Source organism: Caretta caretta, chromosome 5 (genome assembly GCF_965140235.1).
Source record: "Caretta caretta isolate rCarCar2 chromosome 5, rCarCar1.hap1, whole genome shotgun sequence".
NCBI lineage: Eukaryota > Metazoa > Chordata > Testudines > Cheloniidae > Caretta > Caretta caretta.
In genome coordinates, this window is record NC_134210.1 from 16828990 (window position 1) to 16854179 (window position 25190).

The following is a 25190-nucleotide window of genomic DNA, read 5'->3' on the forward strand; positions in this document are numbered from 1 at the left end:
AATGGCAGCTAAATCTTCCTTTTCTACATCTCCACAGGGCTGTGCAGAGAAAGTGGAATATGGGCTACAGGCTGTATTGAGCTATGCTATGCTCGTAATCCTAGGATTTGCCATCATAAAGGTATTTAATTGTAAAGACATACATTTCTTCCCCCACAGAAAATAGTGCCATTTTCCTCTCCTTGGGGCTCTCACTCCCACAATCCCTTAAGTCACTTTGCTGCAGTTGGTTGCTCTTTCCATGGCATTGCATGACATCCCTTTCCAGGGGAGCAAAAGCTGGGTAGATAGGAGGGGAGAGGGATAATACTGCTTCTAATAGCAATTTTCCCAGGGATTTCTGCTTGGAAATTGTTTGGGTCAGAAAGGAGGCTGCAAGAACACACTAACCAAATCCACTGAATTCCCGCTGTATGGTCTTTGAATGGAGGGGCTTTGACAGGCTGAGGGAGATGAAGAGGGAGCATGCCAAGGAGCTGCTGTATCCCTACTTCTAACTTCGTGCCTTGGTTTTGCACCAATTTTCTCTTTTCTGCCTGCATGAACGGATGGGAGGATCCTGCCCAAAACTAGAAAAAGACTTGATGGGACTAAGTGGAAGGCTGAACCGTATTGGTCATTTGCTAAGAGAGGCATTATTTATTTATTTATTTTTACTTTCTTTTTTTTTTTTTTTAAATGGATGCTATGGCCCAGATGTAGCTTTTTTAAATACAAGATTTTCCATAACTTAAGACCAAATGTCTCCATGGAATTTTTTTTTTAAAGCTAAGGTTTTGTTTTAAAAAACACATAAATAGTCCTTTGTGTGGGAATCTGAGAATGAAATTGACTTTAAATTAAATACAAGCACGAAACTGACTAGCTTGTTTTTATTATTCAAACTGAGAGAAATGGGAAAAAAGAATCAAATTGCATAGAGTAAAAATTAGATTTTTTTAAACCTTTGCATTAAACTTTCCATACTTTTGAAGATTTGATCCCTGAGTTTTAATCTGATAATTTCTCTTCCCCATTGACTAGGGAGGACATGTCAAAATCAATGGCAGCAAAATGTTCTCTTAAAGTATATACATGCTATAAAAGAGTTGTAACAGTTGTTACTATTTAATGCCTGAGTCCTACACTTGGATTAATGTTGGAGCAAGGATCCATCAATGCAGATCTGAATGTAGGAGGAGGGCCTGATTTGGTGATAAAGTTTCCTTTTCCTAGTCCACTGTCAGGGCAAGATTGGCATCTGGAGTATACTTTCTAGCATTTTTTTCTAGTCTCAAATTACTTCAGTGAAGGGGCTTCCACCACTTCCTTCTGATTACTCCACAGTCTGATAAATTTTACCTTCTCATCACTATTATTTATTTGTAATTGACTGTGGTCAGTTCTTCCATCAATCACCACTTCTGCTCTCTTCTAATTGTCGTAGCATATATGGTTTTGTCTTTTATTGGATACCTGTACATGCTTAAACGTATTGCAAATCTACATTCCAAACCCAGTATAGCCATAGTCACAGTAGATGCTGCCTAGGAATTAATGTTTCTGGAGTAAATTTATGGGGAAAACAGTGGGAGAAAATCCAGAGTCCATATCACTATTTAAAAGTGACCTTTAAAGACACCTTTAAACATCAATACATTTATTTTCTCAGTATTATGTTGTTAATAGGGGGGAACGATAGCTCAGTGGTTTGAGCTTTGGCCTGCTAAACCCAGGGTTGTGAGTTCAATCCTTGAGGGGGCCATTTAGGGATCTGGGGCAAAAATTGGGGATTGGTCCTGCTTTGAGCAGGGGGTTGGACTAGATGACCTCCAGAGGTCCCTTCCAACCCTGATACTCTATGATTCTATAATATACAATGCACTTGACAAATATGTAGAAGGCAACATCCCCGCCACAGAGAGGTTAAATTTAATTCAAGCATAGATAAAACATACAATAAATTCAACCTCCAAAAGAAACAGTAAAGCTAAAGATCCCTTTTTTCCTTTTCAGTTCTTTGGAATGCTGAGTGTCTGTGTGCTCACATGCAAGAAGGAAGACAATGGCTACCAACCCCTGTACTCAGGGGTATTTGCTTGATAAGAAGATGGAAAGGTCATTTTTCATCGCTTCTTGATGATCAAATGGATTTGTATAGATGCCCCAAATGGACAATGTATTACCCTTTTGTTAAATACTGTATTTTATTTACGTGAGCAGAAAGAACACTGTTAAGATTTGGAAAGGTTTTAAGTGTACCATGTGAAATGACAGCTTCAGTGTGCAGTGTCCCTTGGTAACAACCTGATTTCATGTACCTCGACTTTCTTTAGGGCTGTTTCACACTTGCATGTGTGACATTCCCTAAAACGACAGCAGATGGTGTGATAGACTCCAAAAAGAAACCCTACTTCTTGCAAGTTTTACATTTGTCAGACCTATTTGTAACCTGAAACTTATAGAAGAAATTGTTTTAAACCGTTAAACTGATAATGCAGCCATGGTGCATTCTAGACTCTTTTCAATATTTCCAACAAGAAATCACTCCCATGACAAATGTTCAAGCAGCAAAAGAAATCTGTAAACAGAAGGTTTGAATATTCCTGTTTATAAGCATTATTATTCAAGGGTACATTTCACTGTGGCTGGCATGTTTTTTTCTCTCCAATTTGTAACTGGTGTAATTCAGTTTGCTTTAAAGACCAGCATTAATCATATCCTCAGACCAAGACATCCCTGAACTTTGGGCAAATTTAAAATCCAGAGCTGAGGTTTGCAACTGTCTCTTTTGTCTACCAATGGGGTGAATCAACCCCTTGGATCTGAGTATCTCCACACTCTGGGGAAGTCTGAATTAGAAGTTTATCACTTAGGCCAAGAAGTTATCACTCTGGTTCTTTTAATTTGAGATCAAGAATTTCTGAGGCAAGGCACTTAGTATTTCCCATTTTGATACTAAGTTCTAAAATGTTATCTGTACTGATGTTTTTCTATTTGTCTCTCTTATAATTAATTTTGAAGTCAGTGGGACTATTTACATGAATTGCTTCAGGATTGGTCCCACTGAAAATATGAGTCTTGGGGATATGTTAGAGTTGTCATTTAAAGTGGTGGCCTAATGGAAGTGGCTGCACAGAGGATTTCTTTCTGTTAGATTACACATTTTCTTCATGCTTCTCTGGGTGACCAAACAATTTCAAGAACCTATTACATTATGGCAAACAATTCTGTATAGTACTCTTTTTGAGTCATTAGGATTTTTTGTTGTTCTTGTTTTTTTGAAGGTCTGCTGAATGTGATCACCTTTTGGGTCACATACAGCAACAAAAATCCCTCTTAACAGTTTTAAATGTCAACCTTGAAATTATTCTGTTCCTTGTGTTTCTTTTCTTTTTAAACCAGGGTGAGGGATTAGTCTGGATGATACAGACTGTTAGAAAAAAAACAGCAGAAATCCTCTTGAGAGAGGCAAGCATTTGCTATAAAAATAGAATAGAGTGTGTTTCTCTAAAGCTATGTCAAAAAGGAGTATGGGCTGAATGTGAGCTTTTAGTCTGTTATCTTTTACTCATGAGATGGAAAGAGGAACTGCTGACTTAAGTATATTCCTGTGTAGATGTGTGTGTTAGGAATGGTGGGGTTTTTGTTTTTTTTTTTTTATTTAAACATTTGGGTATTGTGGGCTTTGTCTTCTGTTAATGCCAAAACAAAAAACCCTTCTGGAATATATTTTAACCAATTAAGAAATGCCACTCATTACTACATTTCATTCTTTCTTAAAAATTATTTAGGCGAAAGATGTAAGCCAGGCCATTCTCAATGAGAGAAAACATTTCCTTTCCAGAAGTACCTGGGCTAGGGCAATGAAAGAGGCAGTCCTGTCTTATGCTCTGCTCAGTGAAAGAAGCCTACTAGTGCCTTGCAAAGCAGTGTTTGTGACTGGCTGGTGTGCGTGTGGATGTGAGAGACTGTGAGTGTGAGACAGGCTGGGGGGGAGAGGATAACAGGCTGTGATGGGGGGTAGTCTGAGGGTAAGAGTGGCAGGATACATGTATTGTGTGCAGGGGCACCTGGCTGGGGCTGCAAGTGTGCTTGGCTGGAGTGTGTGTGTGGGGTGCAGCTGTGTCTGGCTGCGATAGATATAATGTGTGGGTATGAATGGTGGTGTATCTGGCTGGCGGTACAGATGTGCCTGGCTGGGGGAGTAGGGAGTAGTGTGCACTGGTGTGTCTGGCTGAGAGCGGGCTGGGGTTCCTGACGGTGGTGGGAAGGGAATGCTAGGTTCAACCCAGGGGTGGGGGCCCTGCCATGGGGCATCACCTAGGCTCAGCACTCAGGTCCCTGGCCTTATTGGAAATCCTGGAGGTGTGGGCGCAAGCCCGGCCACGTCTAAAGGCCCCTCCCCCAGCCTTGCGGGAGGGACCACCAGACCCAGGAATCAACTGAAAACAGGGGACAACCAATGACTAACAGGGTCAGGAGTGAAGGTCACTTGGGTCCCTGGCAGCAGGCAGGGGGATGCTAGGCTGGCTCAGATACCAGGGCTCAGGCCCAGAGGGCAGTCCTGGACTGGAGTGTGGACAGAACATGGGAGCAACCAGACAGGTTGAGAAGAAAGCCAAGGCTGGTCTAGCGCACACTAACAAAGGGTGGAGGAGCTCCGCAATGCTCTCTCTGGGGAGGGGTGATGGGTGGTGAGTGCAGCCCCAAGTGACAGTGCCAGAAGCCAATGGGAGCTCCGCGGGCTGCACTGTGAACAAGCTGTAAAGGGACTACAGCTGAGGAGGTGGGATAGGGCCAGGCCTCGGGAGCCAATCCGAGAAATAAACTAGCTGAATGGGGTGGTGTCAGAGTGACATGGGCCAGTCCAGAAAGGCACCTTAAGGGGGAAGTGAGACCATTTGGGAGCACAAGGGATAGATAAGAGGGTGGGGCCTTAGTAGCAGAAGGAGTTTGCAGGGAACCCTCAGAGACAGCAAGAGGGGTCTTATCCCTGCCAGGCCAGGGACCCTGAGCACAAGTAGTGCCCCCCTCCTCTCCCAGGTGTGATGGAGGCAGCCCCATTCTGCCTACACAGAAATCCCCCCCACCAACAGTGAGGGTCTGAGAGGGAATACCTTTAAGGAATTTTTAAAAACTTTAGCATCAGGCTGCTGAAGTGCTTGACAAAACTCCTGGATTATTTCAGGAGCTACCTGCAGTGAAGGCAGATATCCTTGCTGAAGGTAGTGAATGCATTCAGAACCCCTTTTGAGATTAATTGTTTTTAACGTCACTGTACATTCTGATAAAGCCAATACTGCCTGTGCATCTGCCAGGTCAAAAGAGGGTACATACACAGAGTGTTTCTTGGCATGTGTCCCCCAACATAAGGGGAACATTAGGTAGCACCCAGCAGCATTGCTAAGCTGAGGCATTTGAAAATCATGGATCAGGCTGCCTCCAGAGTCAGGGACTGGCTTTAAAAACAAAATTGTTTAAAATAAATAAAAATTGGGTGCTTAATTCACCCTTTTTGGGCACCAGCAGTATAATGCCATCTTTAATTGCATGACCCTGTGATATTCCCCCCCTCCCCCACCCCACACACATCACCCACCTCATTCCAAGCATAGGATAGCTCGTGCTTCCCGAATGAACTGTTAGTCACCATCTTATTATCATGCAATGTGTCCCCCCCGGGCCTTATTTATACTGCACACTGTTCAAACCCTGCTCTGAAGACAGAATAATTCATTTCTTCATGGGCTGATTTATGGTGCTCATGGCTGTAGTATCTAAGGCCATGAGATCGGTGGGAGTTAGGTGCCTATACATTTTTGAGGATCTGGTCCTGAGTGCTTCACAAACATCAGAAAATAAATTTATTAAAGTGAGGGAGCGCTATTATCCACCTTTTACAAATGGGGAGCTCAGGCACAGTGGAATTAAGTTTTTAAAGTATCCCCTTATTTTGGGTACCCTCTTTGAAATGTGCAGAACCTGATTTTCTCAGAATATTGAGCATTCTGTAGTACTTTATGTGCTCCAGGAATATCTTTCAGTGATTCCAGTTGCTACTGTGAATGCTCAGCACTCAAGCAAATCAGGCTTCTGTCTCAAGTTGGGTGCCCAGAAAATGAAGGACACATTTAGTAACTATTTCTGAAAAGTCTGGTTTAAGCTAATTGACTGGCGTCACATAGGAACACTGCAGGTTAGAGCAAACAGAGAACTGTGCATGATGCCTACTGCTCTGAGGTGTCTAAGAATTCGGCGGATGCCAGGCACCACCCAGAGGTACTTTGCCTAGATGTGTGCTCACACAAGGGACTGGAAAAAGGCCCCACCTTTGCAAACAACCATTCCGTCCAGCTTCTGCCTCCTGAACTGATGTATGGCCAACTGGGCCAGTGCCAGGACTTTAGGTGGAGGCTGATGAGGAAGTCTGAGAGAAACCACTCCTCTGCATATGGATCCAGGACTTGGAGCCCCTCTGCTCTCTCCACAGGCCCCTCCTCCCCTAAGCCCAGCCTCAGGGCTTTTGCTCTTGCCCCAGGGTCCTTCTCCTCCGCCTCAACCAATCCAGCTCTCGGGACCCTTCCTCTTCCTCCCCCCTCCCCCCAACCCAGCTCCATTAACAGCTCCTGCACCTTCCCCCACTCCAAACCCAGCTCCAGGGATCCCTCCTATTCCTCCCTCCTGCCCCCGCTCGGGAGAGCCTTCCTCTTCCCTCCCCTGGCCCACCAAACCCAGATCCGGGGAGCCTTCCAGCTCCTACCCCTCGACCCCACAACCCAGATCCGGGGAGCCTTCCGGCTCCTACCCCTCGACCCCACAACCCAGATCCGGGGAGCCTTCCGGCTCCTACCCCTCGACCCCACAACCCAGATCCGGGGAGCCTTCCGGCTCCTACCCCTCGACCCCACAACCCAGATCCGGGGAGCCTTCCGGCTCCTACCCCTCGACCCCACAACTCAGATCCGGGGAGCCTTCCGGCTCCTACCCCTCGACCCCACAACCCAGATCCGGGGAGCCTTCCAGTTCTTGCCCCGCCCCATACCCAGCTTAGGCGACCCTCCCTCTCCCCTAACGGGCTCCTCCTGCCCTTACGACCCACTGGGCACCGACCCGCTTCCCCCGAACTGAAGCCCCCAGACCCGCGGCTCCAGCCCAGCGGATCCCGGCTCTGGGGCAGCTGCCGGGGCGGGCACAGGCGAGAGCTGCGCATGCTCAGAGTTCCCGCGCATGCCCCTGGAGCCGCTCCTGAAAGGACCGCGGCGGGTCTCTGGACTTCTCGCGCGACCTGCCGCGGCCGAACGCGGGCGGTTTGAACGGCTGCAGCGCGCGGGCGCGCCCCTCTCTCCTGCCGGTTCCTACGGGCCCCAGCCTCCCGCGGTGAGTCTGAGGAGACGGGACGGGACGGGACGGGGTCTTGGGGCACTGTGAGGGGAGAGGCCTTTGGAGATGCGTGGGGCGGGGCCTGGTGAGGAGGCAGGGGAAATGGCTGGTCCCCAGCGTGGCTATGGGGAGTGCCTTGGGAGGGGTGAGAGGGGCTGGCGGGGAAGGAGGTGGTCCCCTGCATGGCTGTGGGGGGTGTGAGAGGGGCCTGGTGAGGAGGCGGGGAATGAGGGTGGTCCCCAGTATGGCTGTGGGGGGGAACAACGGGGGGTGAGGGGCCTGGTGAGGAGGCAGGGGAAGTGGCTGGTTTCCAGTATGGCTATGGGGAATGCCTTGGGGGGGAGGGGTAAAAGAGGCCTGGTGAGGAGGCAGGGAGTAGGGGGGTGGTCTCCAGCATGGCTATGGGGAGTGCCTTGGGAGGGGTGAGAGGGGCCTGGGGAAGAGGGTGGGCCCCAGGAGCCTGGCTCTGGGTGGAGGAGCCTGGCTCTACTCTCCGCCTACCTAGGCAAGGGGCACAATACAACGGATCCCTCCCCTCTGCTAGGCACCCACTGTGGTAGCTTGGTACATCCCACCCCTTCTCCTTGTCCTGTTGCACATTCCTGCAGACCTGTCTTGTAAGCCATCTCTGGACAGGTTGAGGAGGAGGGGGTGGGCCTGGCTAGCAGCAGCTGTGATACAGGACCCAATTCAGAAGTCTTATGTCACACACAGATGTCTACATTGGTGTACATCACGTGCCAAGGGGTTGGAGAAGGTGTAATGTAAAGAAGGAGAAGAGGGTGCTCATAGTTTTACACTGCCCTCCCCTTATCGTCCTTGTTGCTTTCCCTGCCATTCAAGCTGCACTTCTAGCCCCTCTGTTTTAATCCCTTCTGTCTTCCACTCACTCACTGAGCTGTAATTTGCACATCAGACAGATATAAGATGGTAATATGCTTGTCAGGAGCTGCATCTTATGTATGTGGAATACCATATACCCATATAATGTATATTATAGTAGGAGCTTGGCAGTGTTGTAGTTGAAGTTAGACATAAGAATGGCCATACTGGGTCAGACCAATGGTCCATCTGGCCCAGTATCCTGTCTTCCAACAGTGGCCAGTGCCAAGTGCTTCAGAGGGAATAAACAGAACAGGTAATCATCAAGTGATCCTTTCCCTGTCGCTCATTCCCAACTTCTGGCAAACAGGCCTGGGACACCATCCCTGTCCATCCTGTCTAATAGCCATTGATGGACTTATCCTCCATGAATTTATCTAGTTCTTTTTGAACGCTGTTAGTGTCTTGGCCTTCACAACATCCTCTTGCAAGGAGTTCCACAGGTTGACTGTGCGTTGTGTGAAGAAATACTTCACCAGGACTACTGTTATATTCTTCTATTTCCATATGGCCATAGCTTTCTGGAAAATGGTCTCTTTTGAGGATGAAGTTATCCATGCTGGGTATCAATCAGAGGGATTTTTTTTTTCCTCTCCAACTTGGAGCTGTGAAAGTTTGAGCAAAAGCCTTTCAGCCATTCATGAGTTAATCAGAGATGAACTGCTAGTGTGAACCCCTGTTAGTTAGTAAAGTTTTCGGGGGGGCACTGAACATTATAGTATCACTAATCCCTTAGCCTACTGGCCCCCTAGGTGCTGAGTTTTGTCCAGCTCCAAAATATCCTTCCTCTCCCACCTCCCCCACCCTTTATATTCCCTCCACAAGACTCCACCGCTAAGCCTGTGTATGCCCCCAATCTCTGGTCCTCTGTAGCTCCTCTCACCCCAAGTCCAATCAGCTGGATGAGGAGTGGGAAGTGCTGAGCCCTGCTGCACTAAGCAGCCTCAAACTGTTTCCTCCTCCTGCATGCTGACTCCTTCCTTCCAGGTGAGGGCTGAAAACTGGTGTGGGAACAGTGTCGTCCCCCCATCTTTCTCAGGATAGAAGCTGTGACAGTGATGACTTTCCCTTTCAAATTTTGCTCATGATATCTGTGGTCCTGCAGTGTCATTTACATCCCTCGGCCCAGGCTGCTTCCTGCAGCCCCCATTGTCCTGCAGTGGTGAACCGCAGCCAGTGGGAGCCGCGATCGGCCAAAGCTGCGGACATGGCAGGTAAACAAACGAGCCCGGCCTGCCAAACGTTGCCGATAGAGGTCTATAAAATCATGAGTGGTGTGGAGAAAGTGAATAAGGAAGAGTAATTTACTTGTTCCATAATATAAGAACTAGGGGACACCAAATGAAATTAATGGGCAGCAGGTTTAAAACAAATAAAAGGAAGAAGTTCTTCATACAGCACACAGTCAACCTGTGGAACTCCTTGCCTGAGGAGGTTTTGAAGGCTAGTACTATAACAGGGTTTAAAAGAGAACTGGATAAATTCATGGAGGTTAAGTCCATTAATGGCTATTAGCCAGGATGGGTAAGGAATGGTGTCCCTAGCCTCTGTTTGTCAGAGGGTGGAGATGGATGGCAGGAGAGAGATCACTTGATCGTTACCTGTTAGGTTCACTCCCTCTGAGGCACCTGGATTGGCCACTGTTGGTAGACAGGATACTGGGCTGGATGGACCTTTGGTCTGACCTAGTATGGCCCTTCTTTATGTTCTCCAAGTTCTACTAGCAAAAAACTCAGGGGACCTTGTAAACTATATAACCCCAGTAGGTGAGATTCAAAGAGCATCTAAACTCCTCTAGTAAAGCTGGTAAAGCTTGAAAACTCCTTTATACTTAAAGCAAGCCCATCAATTTATATTTCAGATGCAAATGTGACTCTCCCCTCCTTCCCTCCCCCCGCTGTTAAAAGTAACAAAGCCCTGTTCCTCCAAACACTATGCATCTGAATAGTCCCACTGAACCTGGTGAGGCTTCCTTACATGTATAAGTGCTTGCAGGATCAAAGCCTAAGGCTTGGTATACTCTGCAAAGTTAAGTCAATATAAATTACCTTCCGTCAACCTATTTGTACATGTCTGTCTACTTAAATTTGTCTCTGCCTAACATAAATGACTTGTTACGGCAATGCAGTAAAACCATCTCTCCAAGTGGCATGGAGCTGAAGTCAACCTACTAAGGCACCCCACCACACATGTTTGAAATGCTTTTTTCTGATTGCCCAGCTTGGCAAGCACACCTAGCAGTGTTCCCTTGTTGTGTGCAACTGACTCTGCCAGCTCCATGTACTAGAGACACTCCTGGCTGGAGCAGGCAAGAAGTATTGGATCTCATGGACCTATGTGGAGAAGAAGCTGTGCAAGCACAGCTATGCATCAGCAGTAGAAATGTGAATATCTACTAACAGATTGCACAGGAAATGCAGGAAAAGGGTATACCAAGTATCAGCAGCACTGCAGCATGAAAGTGAAGGAACTATGCCAGGCATACCACAAAGCCAATGAGTGCAAAATGGATCTGGGGCTGAGCCACAGACTTGCCGCTTTTACAGTGACTTGCCTGTCATACTTGGTGGAGACCCAACCAGCACATTGCAGACCACCATGGATGAGACAAGAGACTCGCTGCTGTGAACAGCAAGGAGGAAGAGGATGAGGGGGCAAGACATGGAAGGGAGCTTGAACCATGCCACAAGTCAGGACCTGTTTGAGACTTTGCCATGGTCTACCCAGTTTCCCTAGCCAAGCATGGATTACCCCGATGTAGGGAAAGGGACCATAGGTAAGTGTATGCATGCATTTTTTCTTACAATATTTAAATTTAAAGATGGTGCCCATCCCATCCCAAATTTAACCAGACACAGGTATGGACTTTTTACTGTCTTACTCCTACAAGAGGAGGTAGTGGTACAACAAATGGAGGTAGGGTTGGCATCTGCTTTTCATGACCCTGTTGGGTTAAGTGGGGGTTAGGGGTTCAGAGCAGTTTGTTTATGAATATAGAGATGTCTCTTGACTCCTCCTGGGCTATCTTGATGAAACTTTCATGGTGGTGCGCTGCAGTTCATTCTCTAAGGTTTCTAGCGAAGGCTATCTTATTTCTTCCTTTGTGGTATGATGCTTTCCCATGCCACTCCGCGATGAGTTCACCTGGCACCATTGCAGTAAACAGGCTAGCAGCATATGGCTCTGGGCAGGTTTGGGACCCCAGCAGCAGCTGTGTTATGTATACCTTTGTTACCCTCAGGAGTTACATATCAGCTAAAAACACCACAGCCTGTGGAAAATGGTACCAGTATTCAGTGTCACTGCCCTATACTAGTGCCCATGGAAAAGGGACCAAACTTTTATTGTTTCGTGTAACTGAAATTCCTTGCCCTTGGCCAGCCATACTCACTATGGCTGGGGCTGGAGAGCACTGCTGTGCAGAGGTGCTCCAAAGCTGAAGTGTCGACACGCCTTATTAAAAGTTTTTGTGGGGGAATAAGATAAGGGAGTTTTGAAACTTCCCTTTCCATTGTGACTGTAAATCCAATGATACTTCTGTCTGCTTTTTATCAGCAGCTGCTGCTATTGCAGCCTTGAGAGATGCTCTCTCCACACCTGCAGAATACCTGACTCTGATGAGGAGAAGAAAGAAGAGTAGGGAGGACATGTTCAGTGAGAGCCTGCAAGCAAGTGCTGCATCAGACCATGAACAAAGGGACTATAGTGCCAAAATGGTAGACATGGAGAGGTAAAAAACAGACAGGAAGAAGGTGTAGAAAAATGAGACGATGCACCAGGGCATAATGGATTTTCTCAGGCAGAGAACACAAATGTTGCAGACTCTAGTTGACCTATAGGTCCAAACATCCCAGACTCCCCACTCTTTGCAGTCTTTGGAGAAGTCCATGGTTGTTGCTCCCTACCCATACACCCGCCCCCCCATCTCATGACATGGGGTGCATCACTACCCCATCAGTTCATACTGTGGGACAGCAAGGAAAATCACAGCTTCCCATACTCTCACCTATAAGAACTACGGAGGCTGTATGCATAGCCACAATGAATTACATTTTTTGCACTGAAATGGACAGAAATGTTTGCTTCCTCTCCTATTTCATAGTCTCATTCTGTTAATTTAAGTTTGTATTGCATTGTTGTTTTTTGCACATTTCTTTTGCACTATTTTTGCCACTCAATACATATCTATTTTTGGAGAATAAAACTGTTTAGTTCACAATGGACATTGCAGAATGCATAGCAGTGATGACAGCACACAGTACTTGTAAATGCACAGAAAGCACCCCATAACTCATAGGTTCAGGAACACATCCAGTTGCATTTTATAAATTCAGCAAATGCTAAACAATTCCTAGCAACACCCAAAGCTCCAGGCCCAGAGATCAGTCCAGCACAGAACACTACTGTGCCTGACCATTCAATTGCTCTTTCAAAGCTTCTGTCAATCATGTAATGCCATGGTGAGCTCCTTTAATGACTGTTGTGTCTGGCTGTTCACAGTCAGCAGGCAGCTGCTCCACCTCTACCTTGGGGGCAGCTTTTTCCCCCCTTTTCCTCACACATGTTATGCATTACACAACCGGCAGCTACAGCAATTGGGATATTTTTCTCATTGAGATCCAAATCTTTTCAATTTACCCAAAGCACATTCAACAGTCATTCTGCACCTGCTGAGCAGGTAGCTGAATCTTTCCTTGGTGTGTTAAGGTGGCTGGCGTATGGTTCTATGAGCCAGGGTTAGGCTAGGTCCCCCAGAATCACTGCGTGAATTTCCATATCGCTAGTGATGATCTGCCAATGGGGAAAGAACATTATGCTGGCAGCTTTCTAAGCAATTTTTGTTACCTTAAAGATAACTGTGACTAGCCCACGCTGATGTCAGTGAAGTGTTCCGGGTGATCCACCAGTATTTGTATGACCATAGAAAAGTAGTCCTTTGTTGATGTACCCTGGGGCAAGGTACCCAGAGATGGCAGATGCTGAAAAATGCCACATGTGTTTGTGGAATTTTTGAAAAAGGCATGAAAATTATGGGATATGGATGGGATTATGGGATGGAGAAAGGTACATGCTTGGAACTTGACTCCTAGCTTCTCTATAGATCTTTAAGTGAATCATTTCTATCCCACAACATATTGTGAACATTTTCCAAAAGGCATCACCCTGGATGGCACACTGGAATACTTACCCATTGTGCACCACACTTTGCATTGGCATAAGTACTCCTGGAGGGTATGCGCAGTGCCGATGCAAGCAGCCAAGTACGCATAAGCAATAAACAAAGTTTGGGGGCTGTATGTATGTATCTATAATGGGAATGGAGCGCAGATCAACAATATCAAATACTATGATGGATTTATGGGATAGAGAGTCGGAGCCATCAGCTGGCTGGCTTTCCATCCTCGTTGGCCTCACCTAGCAGTTGGAAGCAAAGACTATTACATCTCAATGTACTCGGTGGAAAAGCGGATCAGAACAGCAGCCTCATCGGAGAAAGGGAGAGTCCCAGCGGGCAGGGCCATGTCTTACCTGTAATGTATATAGAGAAATGATCGACTTGAATGTTTCGTGTTGGCTGCAACCCATAACTTGAACATTTTTTTTTCTTCTGACTCAGCTACTGATGATATGGAGAGGTGGAAAGAGAGACAATCTCCTATTTTATTTTCAGCCATAAGCTCTAAAAACTATAGAAAAGGAACATTTCTTTTTTGTTTTCAATGGTTGCTTCTGTTACAAACATGGTTCCAAGGCTACGAAGGACTGGATGAGACAATACCTTTGTGAGGGGCTTTTTATTTCAGTCTTTGTTCCTTTGTTTCATGGGGGGTCTAGGTAACTTAAGAAATGAAGTCAGGACTCACCTACAGCTCCATGCTTTCTCATCCTACCAAGTGACCCCTCTGTTACGTATCCTGTGCCAAAGAGCAGCCTCTCTGGCAGGCAACAGGATCCCAGCTGGCCGCCTGGAGAATATCACACCTGGTCTTGAACAATCTGTGTGTAACAGAGAGAAAGGAGACAGGAAATCATCTGCTGTGCTTGCTGGCTTCCCTCTCTCGTTTTCCTTCTCCAGTGGAAGTACGGACAGAGCAAGCGTGCAAGGCAGCGAGGAGGAAGAGGGAAGGGGGTCGCAGGTGAGGAGAACAGTAGCAGCTTGTAACACTGACAGGCCATAAAGCTCTGCAGCCAGATGGAGGAGAAACAAGAAAATGAGCAACGTCCTCAGTGCCCTAAGGAAATTGGATAGTCACTGATGTCACTACTTTCTGTTCATGGGCACTTGTGTGAACCAAAGTTCGTAGTTTAGACCTGGCCTACGATTGCTATAAACTGAAAGAAACATCTGTCAGAGATGGTCTAGGTCTGCTTAATCCTGCCTCCTCGGCACAGGGGACTGGACTAAATGACCACTTGAAGTCTCTTCCAGCCCTACATTTCTACAATCCTGTGAAAGGAGTTAGAGGGAAAAAAATATTGTACTAACTTAGGAAAGCATTTAGCTATTTAAGTACGAAGGTCCACTTAAGAGTTACTTGACTGTCTAAAACTGGGAGCTTTGGGGTAGGTTGAGGACATAGCATATAGCCCTAATTGTCTTGACTACAGTAGACATTAAAATGACAACTTTAAAAAAAAAAAAGACTTGACACAGTGTGATGTCAATGGGCTCAATGCTGCTAGAACCGGGAACAAGTATGGGACACTGACAGAGGAGCCAGGTGCATTCTGAATCTTATTAGGATCATCATCCTAATAAGTCTAGGTGTGGAAAATAAACCTTGGATCACTTCCAAAGGTCATTTTTATTTAGGGCCCCCGTGTGTCTTCAGCGGAAGTTTAATCTGAAGAAATACAGTGTGATTTGGCCCTAATCTTAATTCACAAACACCACTCATCGCTTTAATATGTGAAAAGTTGGCCGTTTTGACTGTGGCATTCGAAAGGCTAAGAAGAGCATATGGGATTTGAGGCAGAATAAATAGGCATTCATTAAGAATATATATTCTAGGAATGATTGCATATTCAGTGTCAGCAAGAATGAATATATAGTAAAAGGTTTTGTAAGGAAACAGGAAGCAAGTCCAATAGAAATAACTAGGTGTAATTAGCAGTACATCCCAGATACTCATGGGGAGAGATTTAGTTGCATAGGAGTAACTATTCTATTGTATACCTTGCATTGTGTCTGTATCTGTAATAAATCAGTTGGTCTTCTAATTTTATTCTAAATATATTTTCAGAGTTTTAATCCTTTCAGCAGTCTATGTAAATGCCAGTTTTTGAGACATCCCAGTCTTAAGCACACCACTCCCTAGCTAAAAACCCGAGGGAGACAGTGAGCATAGTGGTGTGCCATGAAGATTGACAGAATTGGGATCCTCTGGATCAAGGGGAGATGTGAATTCCAAAGTTCATGGCCCCTCATTGTAAATACTCTGGCAGCTGCTTCCTCTCTTTTAAATAGGGTTTTGGTGTGTCAGAATAGATCACTGCGTTTGAACAGACTGACCATAAGACTGAGTCAGTAAATCCAAAGGCCACGTCTACACTATAGATTTTTCTGCCACTTTCACCAATTCCCTTTGTTTCTTTGGCTTAATCATAACCAATCTACCTGAAATTTCACGTTTGATTTTTATGGCAGGATAGATTTTTCCCCTCTCCCCTCCCACCCCCAGGAAAGTTCGAGGTAAATTGGGCAATGCGTTTGAGAGATGTGGGTTTAAAAAGATGAACAAGTTTGGAGAAATAATTTTTGACTTGTAATATACAAAATAGTTTAGCCTAGAAACTCAAAATTTGTGTATGTGTGTTGTCATCCTTGGTGAGGAGTAGTGCCTTTGGCTACTTGAAGGATAAGTAGGGGAATTTTGTAGTTATTAAAAGTGGTTGATATATACATTTTTAAAACTGCAGAGTTCCAACATGTGCATGCTATCCATTATGCTTTAGGAAGCCCCCCCACGCATACACAATGAATCCTGGCTTTCAAGCATTTGTGTTTCTTAAACCCCAAGTGATTTTATTGAAAATTTTTTTTTCCCCTTATACATATTTACAAGTTTAACTCCTCTAAGTTTTTTGACTGGGAATCTAGGGTCTAAGATTTTCCCATCTGAATTTTCTTAAATAAGCTGTCTCTTATATGAGTGTGACATTTTACCAATTCTCTGGCAATATGTGAAAGACTTTTCAAATGTGTGAGCATAATATGAGTAGCTCTGCCAAGTATCATGCATGTTTGGCCAACCTATGCACTAGTGCAGTGGTTCTTAAACTTTTGTACTGGTGATCCTGTACACATAGCAAGCCTCTGAGTGCGATCCCCCTAAATATATTAAAAAGTGTTTTTAATTTATTAACACCATTATAAATGCTGGAGGCAAAGGAGGATTTGGGGTGGAGGCTGACAGCTTGCGACCCCCATGTAATAACCTCACGACCCCCTGAGGGGTCCCGACCCCCAGTTTGAGAACCCCTGCACTAGTGTGTTATAAAACCAACCACACCAAACCCGTAATTTGCAGTTCTAGTTAACCACTAGAGGGAGCCAATACAGTCCCATAAATCTAAGGACTAATACTAGTATTTTATCTTTAGAGTTCAAGCACACAGATTTCTCTAGTTTACCATCTACCTCAGTATACTCCCTGCCCTGCTTTCAGTTTGCTCAGCTAAATAGTGTTTACTATGTCTGCTGCTTCAGGAAAAACTAGGTGAAATTCCCTTTCACTTTTTGTCTAAGCAGTGTACATTTTAAATTCTATTTGCATAACTAGTACTTATGTTGGAGTTCATGTTGATGTTAACATATGAGGATTCAGCAAATGCCATTGGCGAATATGTATATGTGAGGTCAGACCAATGTGAGAACTGGAAACACGGTTATATGTGGGACAGACAAGACTGTCCATGACCATTGCAGTCTGTAGCATACTTGTTTTGTGCTGTTCACGTTTTTTCACATAGTGTTAATGTGCCTTGCTTCAGAGCAGTTAGTGGTGACATGACACATCTTCTGCCACCTTGCCCTGTCATGGGCTGTTGCCTCCCAGTTGCTGGGGTGAGCCAGACATGCTTTCAAGTTTGACGTCAGTGTGTTTTTATATTGTTTGGGCATAAGCTTTTGTGGGTAAAACACCACTTCTTCAGATGCATGGAGTGAAAATTACAGATGGAGGCATTATATAATGACACATGAAGGGAAGGGAGTTACCTTACAAGTGGAGAACCAGTGAAACACCATTTCTTCAGATGCATGGAGTGAAAATTACAGAAGTTACACAAGTTCTCACTGGTTCTCCACTTGTGAGGTAACTCCCTTCCCTTCATGTGTCATTATATAATGCCTGCATCTGTAATTTTCAATCCATGCATCTGAAGTGGTGTTTTACCCACAAAAGCTTATGCGCAAATAAATCTGTTAGTCTTTAAGGTGCCACTGGACTCCTTGTTGTTTTTGTGGATACAGACTAACACTGCTACCCCCTGATACTTTATATTGTTTGTACTGGCCACTATGAAAATGGGTGCCTGGCTTTAGCGGACCATAAATATGGCCTTGTGTGTGCTCGAATTGACCACATGAACAAGATGCCCGGACCAACGCAGCTGAACTTTTATGAGCATGCTTTGAATGCTAGATATCCAACAACATTAAGAATTTTGGTACTGGAAATCTTGTCCCACCATTTGACCTTGCAAACAGACCAAAGACAGCACATATGAACCTGTGATATGTTGTCCACATCTCACAACCATATAGAAGAGTTGGAAAAAGAATAGAAATTTAGCTTCGTGCTTATTTTGATACCCCTATCATTCCATCGGTGGTGTGACAGCATTCCAGACATGGAGCTGGCCTTGGATGTGTGTGTGACTGATTAAATATGACCATGTAGATCATTGTTGCTATTACTGTTATATAATTGCAACAAATCTTGTACAAATCATGTCAAGCAAGGTGTTTATGGAAAGGTTATGATTTGCTGAAGATGATTATGCTATTTGTATGCATGTATCATTTTTGTATTTGAAGTTATGGGCATTGGCTCTATACCTGTATTTCAAATATGTTTGCTCCTGGGGTAACACCCACCAGGTATTTAGCCTGCACATCTTGAAGGGACTATTCAAATTAAGTGGCTCATCAAGGAACACTTAACTCACAATAGATCATGGGAGACCCCAATATACACTTCATGGACTTTCCTGCTGTGACTAAGCAAAATCAGGCATGGACATGTGACTTGTCCATGTGACTCCAAACACCATCTTGCTACCTGTAATTTTCCACTAACTGTGCTGAGGGCATTGTTTGAAACAATGGATTTCCCTCCACATGGCAGAAGCTATAAAAGACGCTGGAAACATCTCAATTTTTCCTCTTTCCTGGTCAAACCTCTGGGCTATGAACTTACGCTAATGGGAGCATTCTAACCAAGGGACTGAGGACTTTCCAATGATTTGGAAGCAATGAAAGACTTGACTTAAACCAGCAGTTTATTCCATCACTGCTACAAGCCTGAACCAAGAACTTTGCAGTTATTATATGCATTTGATTCTTTTAACCAATTTTAATTTTCTATCAGTAAACCTTTAGATTTTTAGATACTAAAGGATTGGCAACAGCATGATTACTGGGTCAGATCTGAGTTATATATTGACCTGGGTGTGTGACTGGTCCTTTTGACTCAGAAGAACCTTTCATTTGATGAAATTGATTTTAAAGAACCCCTCATCTTTAAGTCTAGTGGTTTTGGTGGTGATAAAGGACTGGAATATCTAAGAAAACTGCTTTTCTGACTTCTTGTTAGTCAGTGTGGAGAAACAGAAGTTTACTTTTGTTGCTGGTTTGGTATATTTTATAGGAGAATATACATCAGTTTTGGAGTAGCTGCCCTTTCTCTCAGCAGTTTGTCCTGAATTTGGTATTCTCAGTTGTGACCCACAAAGGCACGGTTACAATGGGATAGGTAATCTCCTCATCAATTGTGGCATTCTGTGACAGCATATTACCTTGGTAGCAAAACTTCTCCATGAACTTGAGAGGAGCTTTGTTGATCTTAAGGTAGGTATGAGCATCCCCTTGGCACAGGTTGGTACAGTACTTCAGTTTCTTTTTAGGCTGATTGTGAAACTGAAATGATCGATTACACAAGCAAAGTGATCGGTTATAACTTGAATGTCATCAGTTTAGTGAGCAAGCAATGCACAGTCATCAGCAAATAAAAGCTCCTTAATTAGTAAATATTCCATTGTCGTGCGAGCACAGAAGCGTTGCAGATTTGAATAGCTTCCCATCAGTGTGGAACTGGATAAATACTGTCAATGTGATGAAATACATCTATAGGCATTGTGAAAAAAAGGGTTGGAAAGGGGTGTGGAACTCGCATGCAACCTTGTTTGAGGTCATTGGGCACTAAGAAGGGGTTTGATATCTCACCATTTTCCATATCTCCAGCCATCATCTCATCATGGAAGGACTGAATGAGAGAAATAAACTTTGCAAGACCTCCAAAGATGAACAGAAGTTTTCAGAATCTCTCAAAACTTAGAGTCAAAAGCTTTAGTTTAGTCAATGAACACCATATAAAGGCCACGGTTCTGCTCCCAGCATTTTTCCTGAAGCCGAGGGGCTGTGAAGATCATGTCTATGGTGCTCCTTCCAGACTGAAATCCACATTGAGAATGTGGGAGGACGGTTTCCACAAGATAGGTGTTAAGTCTATCCAAAATGACCTGTGCAAGAATTTTCCCAGCAACAGAGAGTTGTCCTAGCGTCTTATCTTTTATAGAGCAGTGGTTCTCAGCCCACGGGCCACTTGTGGCCCAATCAGCACACAGCTGTGGCCCATGTGACATCCTCAGGGCCATACAGGTAGTATATATATTGTGTGGATGAGGTCCATACAACACAGAGAGCTGCATATGCGGCCTACAATGGTAAATAGATTGAGAACCAAAATGGATAAAAATCAATGATTTTTTAAATTTTTTTAAAAAAATTTAAATTGCTTTTTTCCCTCAAAGCATTATCAAAAAAATCCGATTAAAGATAGATATACATTATAGCTCAAAGAGATCTCATCATGGAATAGGGATTATAAATTCTAATTCTATAGTATGAGACAATATATTCATGTAGTGTTTAAGGTTTGTAAATGAGTTCCAATAGTTCATGGATTAGGGACCCAATCTTATGGGATTCCAGGGACTTCTGTATAGATTTAGGTTAATCTTTCTATCAGTGCTCAGTCTAGAACAGGGGTGGGCAAACATTTTGGCCCGAGGTTCACATCTGGGTATGGAAATTGTATGGCGGGCCATGAACCCTCATGAAATTAGGGGTTGGGGTGCAGGATGGGGTGAGGGCTATGGCTGGGGGTGCAGGCTTTGGGGGGGCTGGGGATGAGGCGTTGGGGGTGAAGGAGGGTGCTCTGGGCTGGGATGGAGGGGTTGGGGCGCAGGAGGCTGTCAGGGGTATAGGCTCCACGAGGTGCTTACCTCAAGCAGCTCCCAGAAGCCGCAACATGTCCCTTCTCCAGCTCCTATGTGGAGGCGTGGCCAGGCAGCTCTGCACACTTCCCCATCCACAGGCACCACCCTGTAGCTCCCATTGGGAGAACATGGAGAAGTCTTCCTGGCTAATGGAAGCTTTGGGGGCAGCGCCTGGGGCGGGGGCAGCATGCAGAGCCCCCTGGCTGCCCCTACGTGTAGGAGCCAGAGGGGGGACATGCTGCTGCTGCTGCTTCTAGGAGTCACACGGAGTGGGGCAAGGCCCAGACCCCACTCCCTGGCGGGAGCTCAAGGGCCAGATTAAAACATTTGGAGGGACAGATGCGACCCCTAGGCCATAGTTTGCTCACCCCTGGTCTAGAAGATATCAGTGATGCGGTCATAAACATACAGCTACAGGTAGCATAAAATTCCTCCTTTACCTGTAAAGGGTTAAGAAGATCAGATAACCTGGTTGGCACCTGACCAAAAGGACCAATAAGGGGAGAAGATACTTTTAAATCTTTGGGGAAAGGTTTTTGTTTTGGACTTTGGGGTGCTCTTTGGAGACAGAGAGAGACAAAGCAAGTAATCAAGCTCCTACTGAATGATATATCTAAACCTACAGAAATAGTAAGTAATAGCAATGAAATGCATTAGAGTATCTCTTGTTTTAGCTTGTGAATTTTCTCTGTACTAAGAGGGAGCTTTATCCCTGTTTTTTGTAGCTTTGAAGTTTTGCCTAGAGGGGAATCCTGTGTTTTAAATATTACCCTGTAAAATTACCTTCCATCCTGATTTTCCAGAGGTGCTTCTTTACTTTTTTTTCTTTATTATAAAGTTCTGTTTTTTTAAGAATGATTGTTTTTTAGGACACTAAAAACCAAGGGTGTGGTCTGTGCTCACCTGGTTTACCTATTTGGTTGGTAGATTACTCTCAAGCCTCCCCAGGAAAGGGGGTGAAGGGGCTTGGGAGGATATTTTAGGGGAACAGGAACTCCAAGTGGTCCTTTTCCTGAATCTTTGTCTAACTCACTTGGTGGTGGCAGCAGTACCCATCTAAGGACAAGGAAGGATTTGTGCCTTGGGGAAGTTTTTAACCTAAGCTGGTAGAAATAAGCTTAGGGGGTCTTTCATGCCTAAGCTGGTAGAAATAAGCTTAGGGGGTCATTCTCCCCACATCTGTACCCCAGAGTTCAGAATGAACCCTGACAGATGCTTAGTTTTACAGATCTCAAACTGGATTTGTGTCCCCAGAGATAACATGCTTGTTAACAGCAAAAATGTTTTAAAATTAATAAATATATAGAGATGAGAAATAGTTAAATAAAACTATTTAAATGTTTGTCTGGTGATCTCCTCCTCCTAATACAGCATAGCAAGAAAATCCTCCAAATATTAATGATAGTTCACAATGACTTCATAAATATCTGCTTCAATTACCTTTGGTAAATGAAATAACCAAACAATCATTCATTTTCTGATATAGCTGTAAAACTAATCTGAAAAGTTTTCAAAATAAGTCACTTTAAAAATGTATAGTGTGTACTTTCTAAAAATGAAACCTACATCTGAGTTGTGAAGAATATGTATTAAGGTTATACCAACCAACAAGAATGCACTTTTATGTAGAAGTCCATGATTAAATAGTCTTCCTGACTAGTGATTTAAATCAAATCCACCCTGTTGAGAACTAGTGTTATAGAGGTAGACAACGTTGGCATCCTTGAAACCGTCTGGCACTGACTTCTGCTCCCAGGTAATGCAGAAGAGCAATGTGAGGTACCTTGTAGTATGGTAGCTACCCTGCTTATAGATCTCTGCTGGAATGCCATCCATTCCAGGTGTTTTTCCTTGTGACATCTGCTTGATTGCTGCTATGGTCTTATACAAGATAGTGGCTAATGCAAATTCTTTTAGTCAGTGTTCTTGAAGAGCATTAATTGCTTCCTCAGAAATATGGAAGGGTGATTAGGAAGCGAATTGGAATGTTCTGACCACTGGTTAAGTATATCCCTTTTGTCGATTGCTGTCCCTTGTCATTGTGCATGGAGGGGTCAGCCGGTTGCACTTGGGGCCATACACAGCACAAAGTCCATCAAAAAACCTTGTACTTATAATGTGGATATCTTAAATGTACCAATGGGTTTTTTTTGGTTTGTAGAGCAGTAGTGTAATATGGCCTCTTCAGATTTGGAAGATTTATGCTCTCACATCAACATGAAGATTTCAACTATCAAAAAGACTCTTCAGTTAAGAAACATGGGTAAGAGAGCTCAGTACGTGTTTTTATATTCCGGGGAGTGTATCTGGGTATGTGAATTATATTTAGTAAAGGATTTTCCATCAAGAATTGAAGATCTAAATGCTCATCTCAAGATGATATTTTACTATTATGTACAACTGTGGAATAATTTTTGTTGATGGAACGGGGTCACGACTCACCACCGCTGGCACCTCCTGCTGGTTGCTCTGGTAATTAGCTAGTCAGCTGTGCGGTGCCCTCTGTGCGTGGTGTCTCACCCGTTGTCTGCTCTGCTGGTTTGGGACCCACGTTGCTTCCTGCTCAGCAGCATTCCCTTTAGGACACTGCCCTCCGGCAGTGCCCCGTACTCTGTTCTCACCCCCTTCTTGGGGGAAGATAACGATAGTCCTTCATCTTGCACCTGCCTCAGTTGCCAACCACAACCCCAAAGTCTAGCCCCTCACCTCAGGGGCAAGTTGCAATCTGTCTCAGCCACACTCCCCTGTGGCCAGGTGCAATGCAAGGAGGGGAAGGGGAGAACCCAGGCCCACCCGCTACTCTGGGTCCCGACCCAGGGACCCTCTAGCAGCAGCCTCTCTCTGCCCTCCTTCGCTCCCCTCTTGTCCGCCTACCTTCCCTGGGCCACTTCCCCGTTGGCCCTATGCACCTTCTCAACCCTCTTTAGCAGGGGTCGCAGCCTGGCAGGTAACTGGGCTGGAGCTCTCCTCCACTCCACCCGAGCCTGCCCAGCACTGCTCTGTCCAAGGTGCTACCTCCTTACCTCAGGGGCTAGTCCTCCTCCCTTGCTAGTCAGGGAGAGATTGCCCTCTCCTTTGCCAGACAGCCTTTATATAGGACCCAGCCTGGCCTTGATTGGCTGCCTCTCCCTTTGGCCTGATTGGCTCTCCACAGGCCCTAGCTGATTGGCTGCTGATCTGCGCAGCCTCTCTGGCTTGTTCTAGCCCTTTTTCTCATGGAGTGGGGCAACCACCCCACTACACTGATCTTCTTGCCAAAGCTGTGTTCTCTTTTGGAAATGTACTGTGTAAATCTGAGGAAACCAACCAAGCTCCTACATGAGACCAAATTGCATGTTTCTCTGTGAAAAATGCAATAATTTAGTGTTTGTGTAACATGCCAGTCTCCTTTACCTACCTGAAGGGGCTGGGGCTCTCTGAGTAGATGAGAGGAGCTTAATAGACACAGAAGACGACAAAATATGGAGGACAACCAGAAAAAGGCAGGGCAAGAGTGTGGAATCAAAGGGACAATAACAGGGAACTACAGGGGATACCAAACAGAACCTGGGCAAGTGAATGGATCTAGTCTGACAGCCTTTTAGACTGATGGTTTATCCACAGAACAGATACAGCATGGCCAGTGACACAGTAAGCTTTCCCATACTGCCCCACCTAAAACGCATCTACTCTAACCCCCAGGAGATCACCTGTAGGCATAAAAGAGTAAGTAATTGTCTGTGTATGATAAGTCCTTGGCTTCTTTGTCAAACTTTGAACAGAAGGGGCAGTTCTATTGCTGTGGGGTTTTTTTAAAATGTTAATACTGCATATGGTTACAGAAAGCAAAAAAAAACCCCAGCATCCTTAAACAGTACAGGTATATGGATAGAAATCTGACCTCTCTCTGTCAAACTAGTTTTTCCACCATCCTAGATGTTGGAGGTGAGGTGAAATGTGGCCATGAAGTGATCGTTAGAAACTTTAGTGAAAGCAGTTTCAGTGGAGTGGAGACATCAGAAGCCAGAGGGGCATGGATGGAGTTGGAGGAGAGGAATTCAAGGCAGTGGTTGTAGACAGTGCATTCACTGAGTTCAGAGATGAAGAGTAGAAGATAGTCTGGGCAACATCTGTAGGGGTATGAAGGATCCAGGATCCATTATCTTTTAGGAGGGGAAGACCTTAGCTTTCCTATAGTGTGAGGAGAAGGAACCTGTGGGAGTTAGAGGTTGAGAAAGGTCAGGGAGGGCTGGAGAGAGGGAAAAAGGGAAGTCTCACATAGAACTTTATTTTCTTTAGTGTGAGAAAGTGCAGTACTTTAATTCTTTAGTATCATAGAATTGGCCGTGAGTCGAAGTTAAGCAGAATTCTTTCTGACTCCAAGCTGGAACAGAGAGGCCTTGAATATGTTCTTAAATAGGAGATGATAATGATTCTAGCCCTTTTCCTTTTATCTAGGGAAA

General features: G+C 44.9%; 2 protein-coding genes across 7 annotated transcripts in view; both read left to right on the forward strand.

Moving 5' to 3' along the window:
• LOC125637138 (tetraspanin-36) overlaps positions 1-3741 on the forward strand; it is a 40164-nt gene extending 36423 nt beyond the window's left edge. Inside the window, exons 6-7 of the mRNA XM_048851297.2 lie at positions 38-121; positions 1996-3741. Of these exons, the coding sequence (XP_048707254.1) occupies positions 38-121; positions 1996-2082 (171 nt within the window). The 3' untranslated portion in view covers positions 2083-3741. The remainder of the gene's footprint in view (positions 1-37; positions 122-1995) is intronic.
• A 3457-nt stretch (positions 3742-7198) lies between these two features.
• SKA1 (spindle and kinetochore associated complex subunit 1) overlaps positions 7199-25190 on the forward strand; it is a 43725-nt gene continuing 25733 nt past the window's right edge. Inside the window, exons 1-3 of one of the 6 annotated variants that reach the window (XM_075128364.1) lie at positions 7201-7359; positions 10373-11020; positions 22910-23011. In XM_075128364.1, the coding sequence (XP_074984465.1) occupies positions 22924-23011 (88 nt within the window). In that variant the 5' untranslated portion in view covers positions 7201-7359; positions 10373-11020; positions 22910-22923. Of the gene's footprint in view, positions 7360-10372; positions 11021-22909; positions 23012-25190 lie in introns of all 6 variants that reach the window. The other 5 variants (XM_075128365.1, XM_048851074.2, XM_048851071.2 and 2 more) reach the window with 5 other exon arrangements.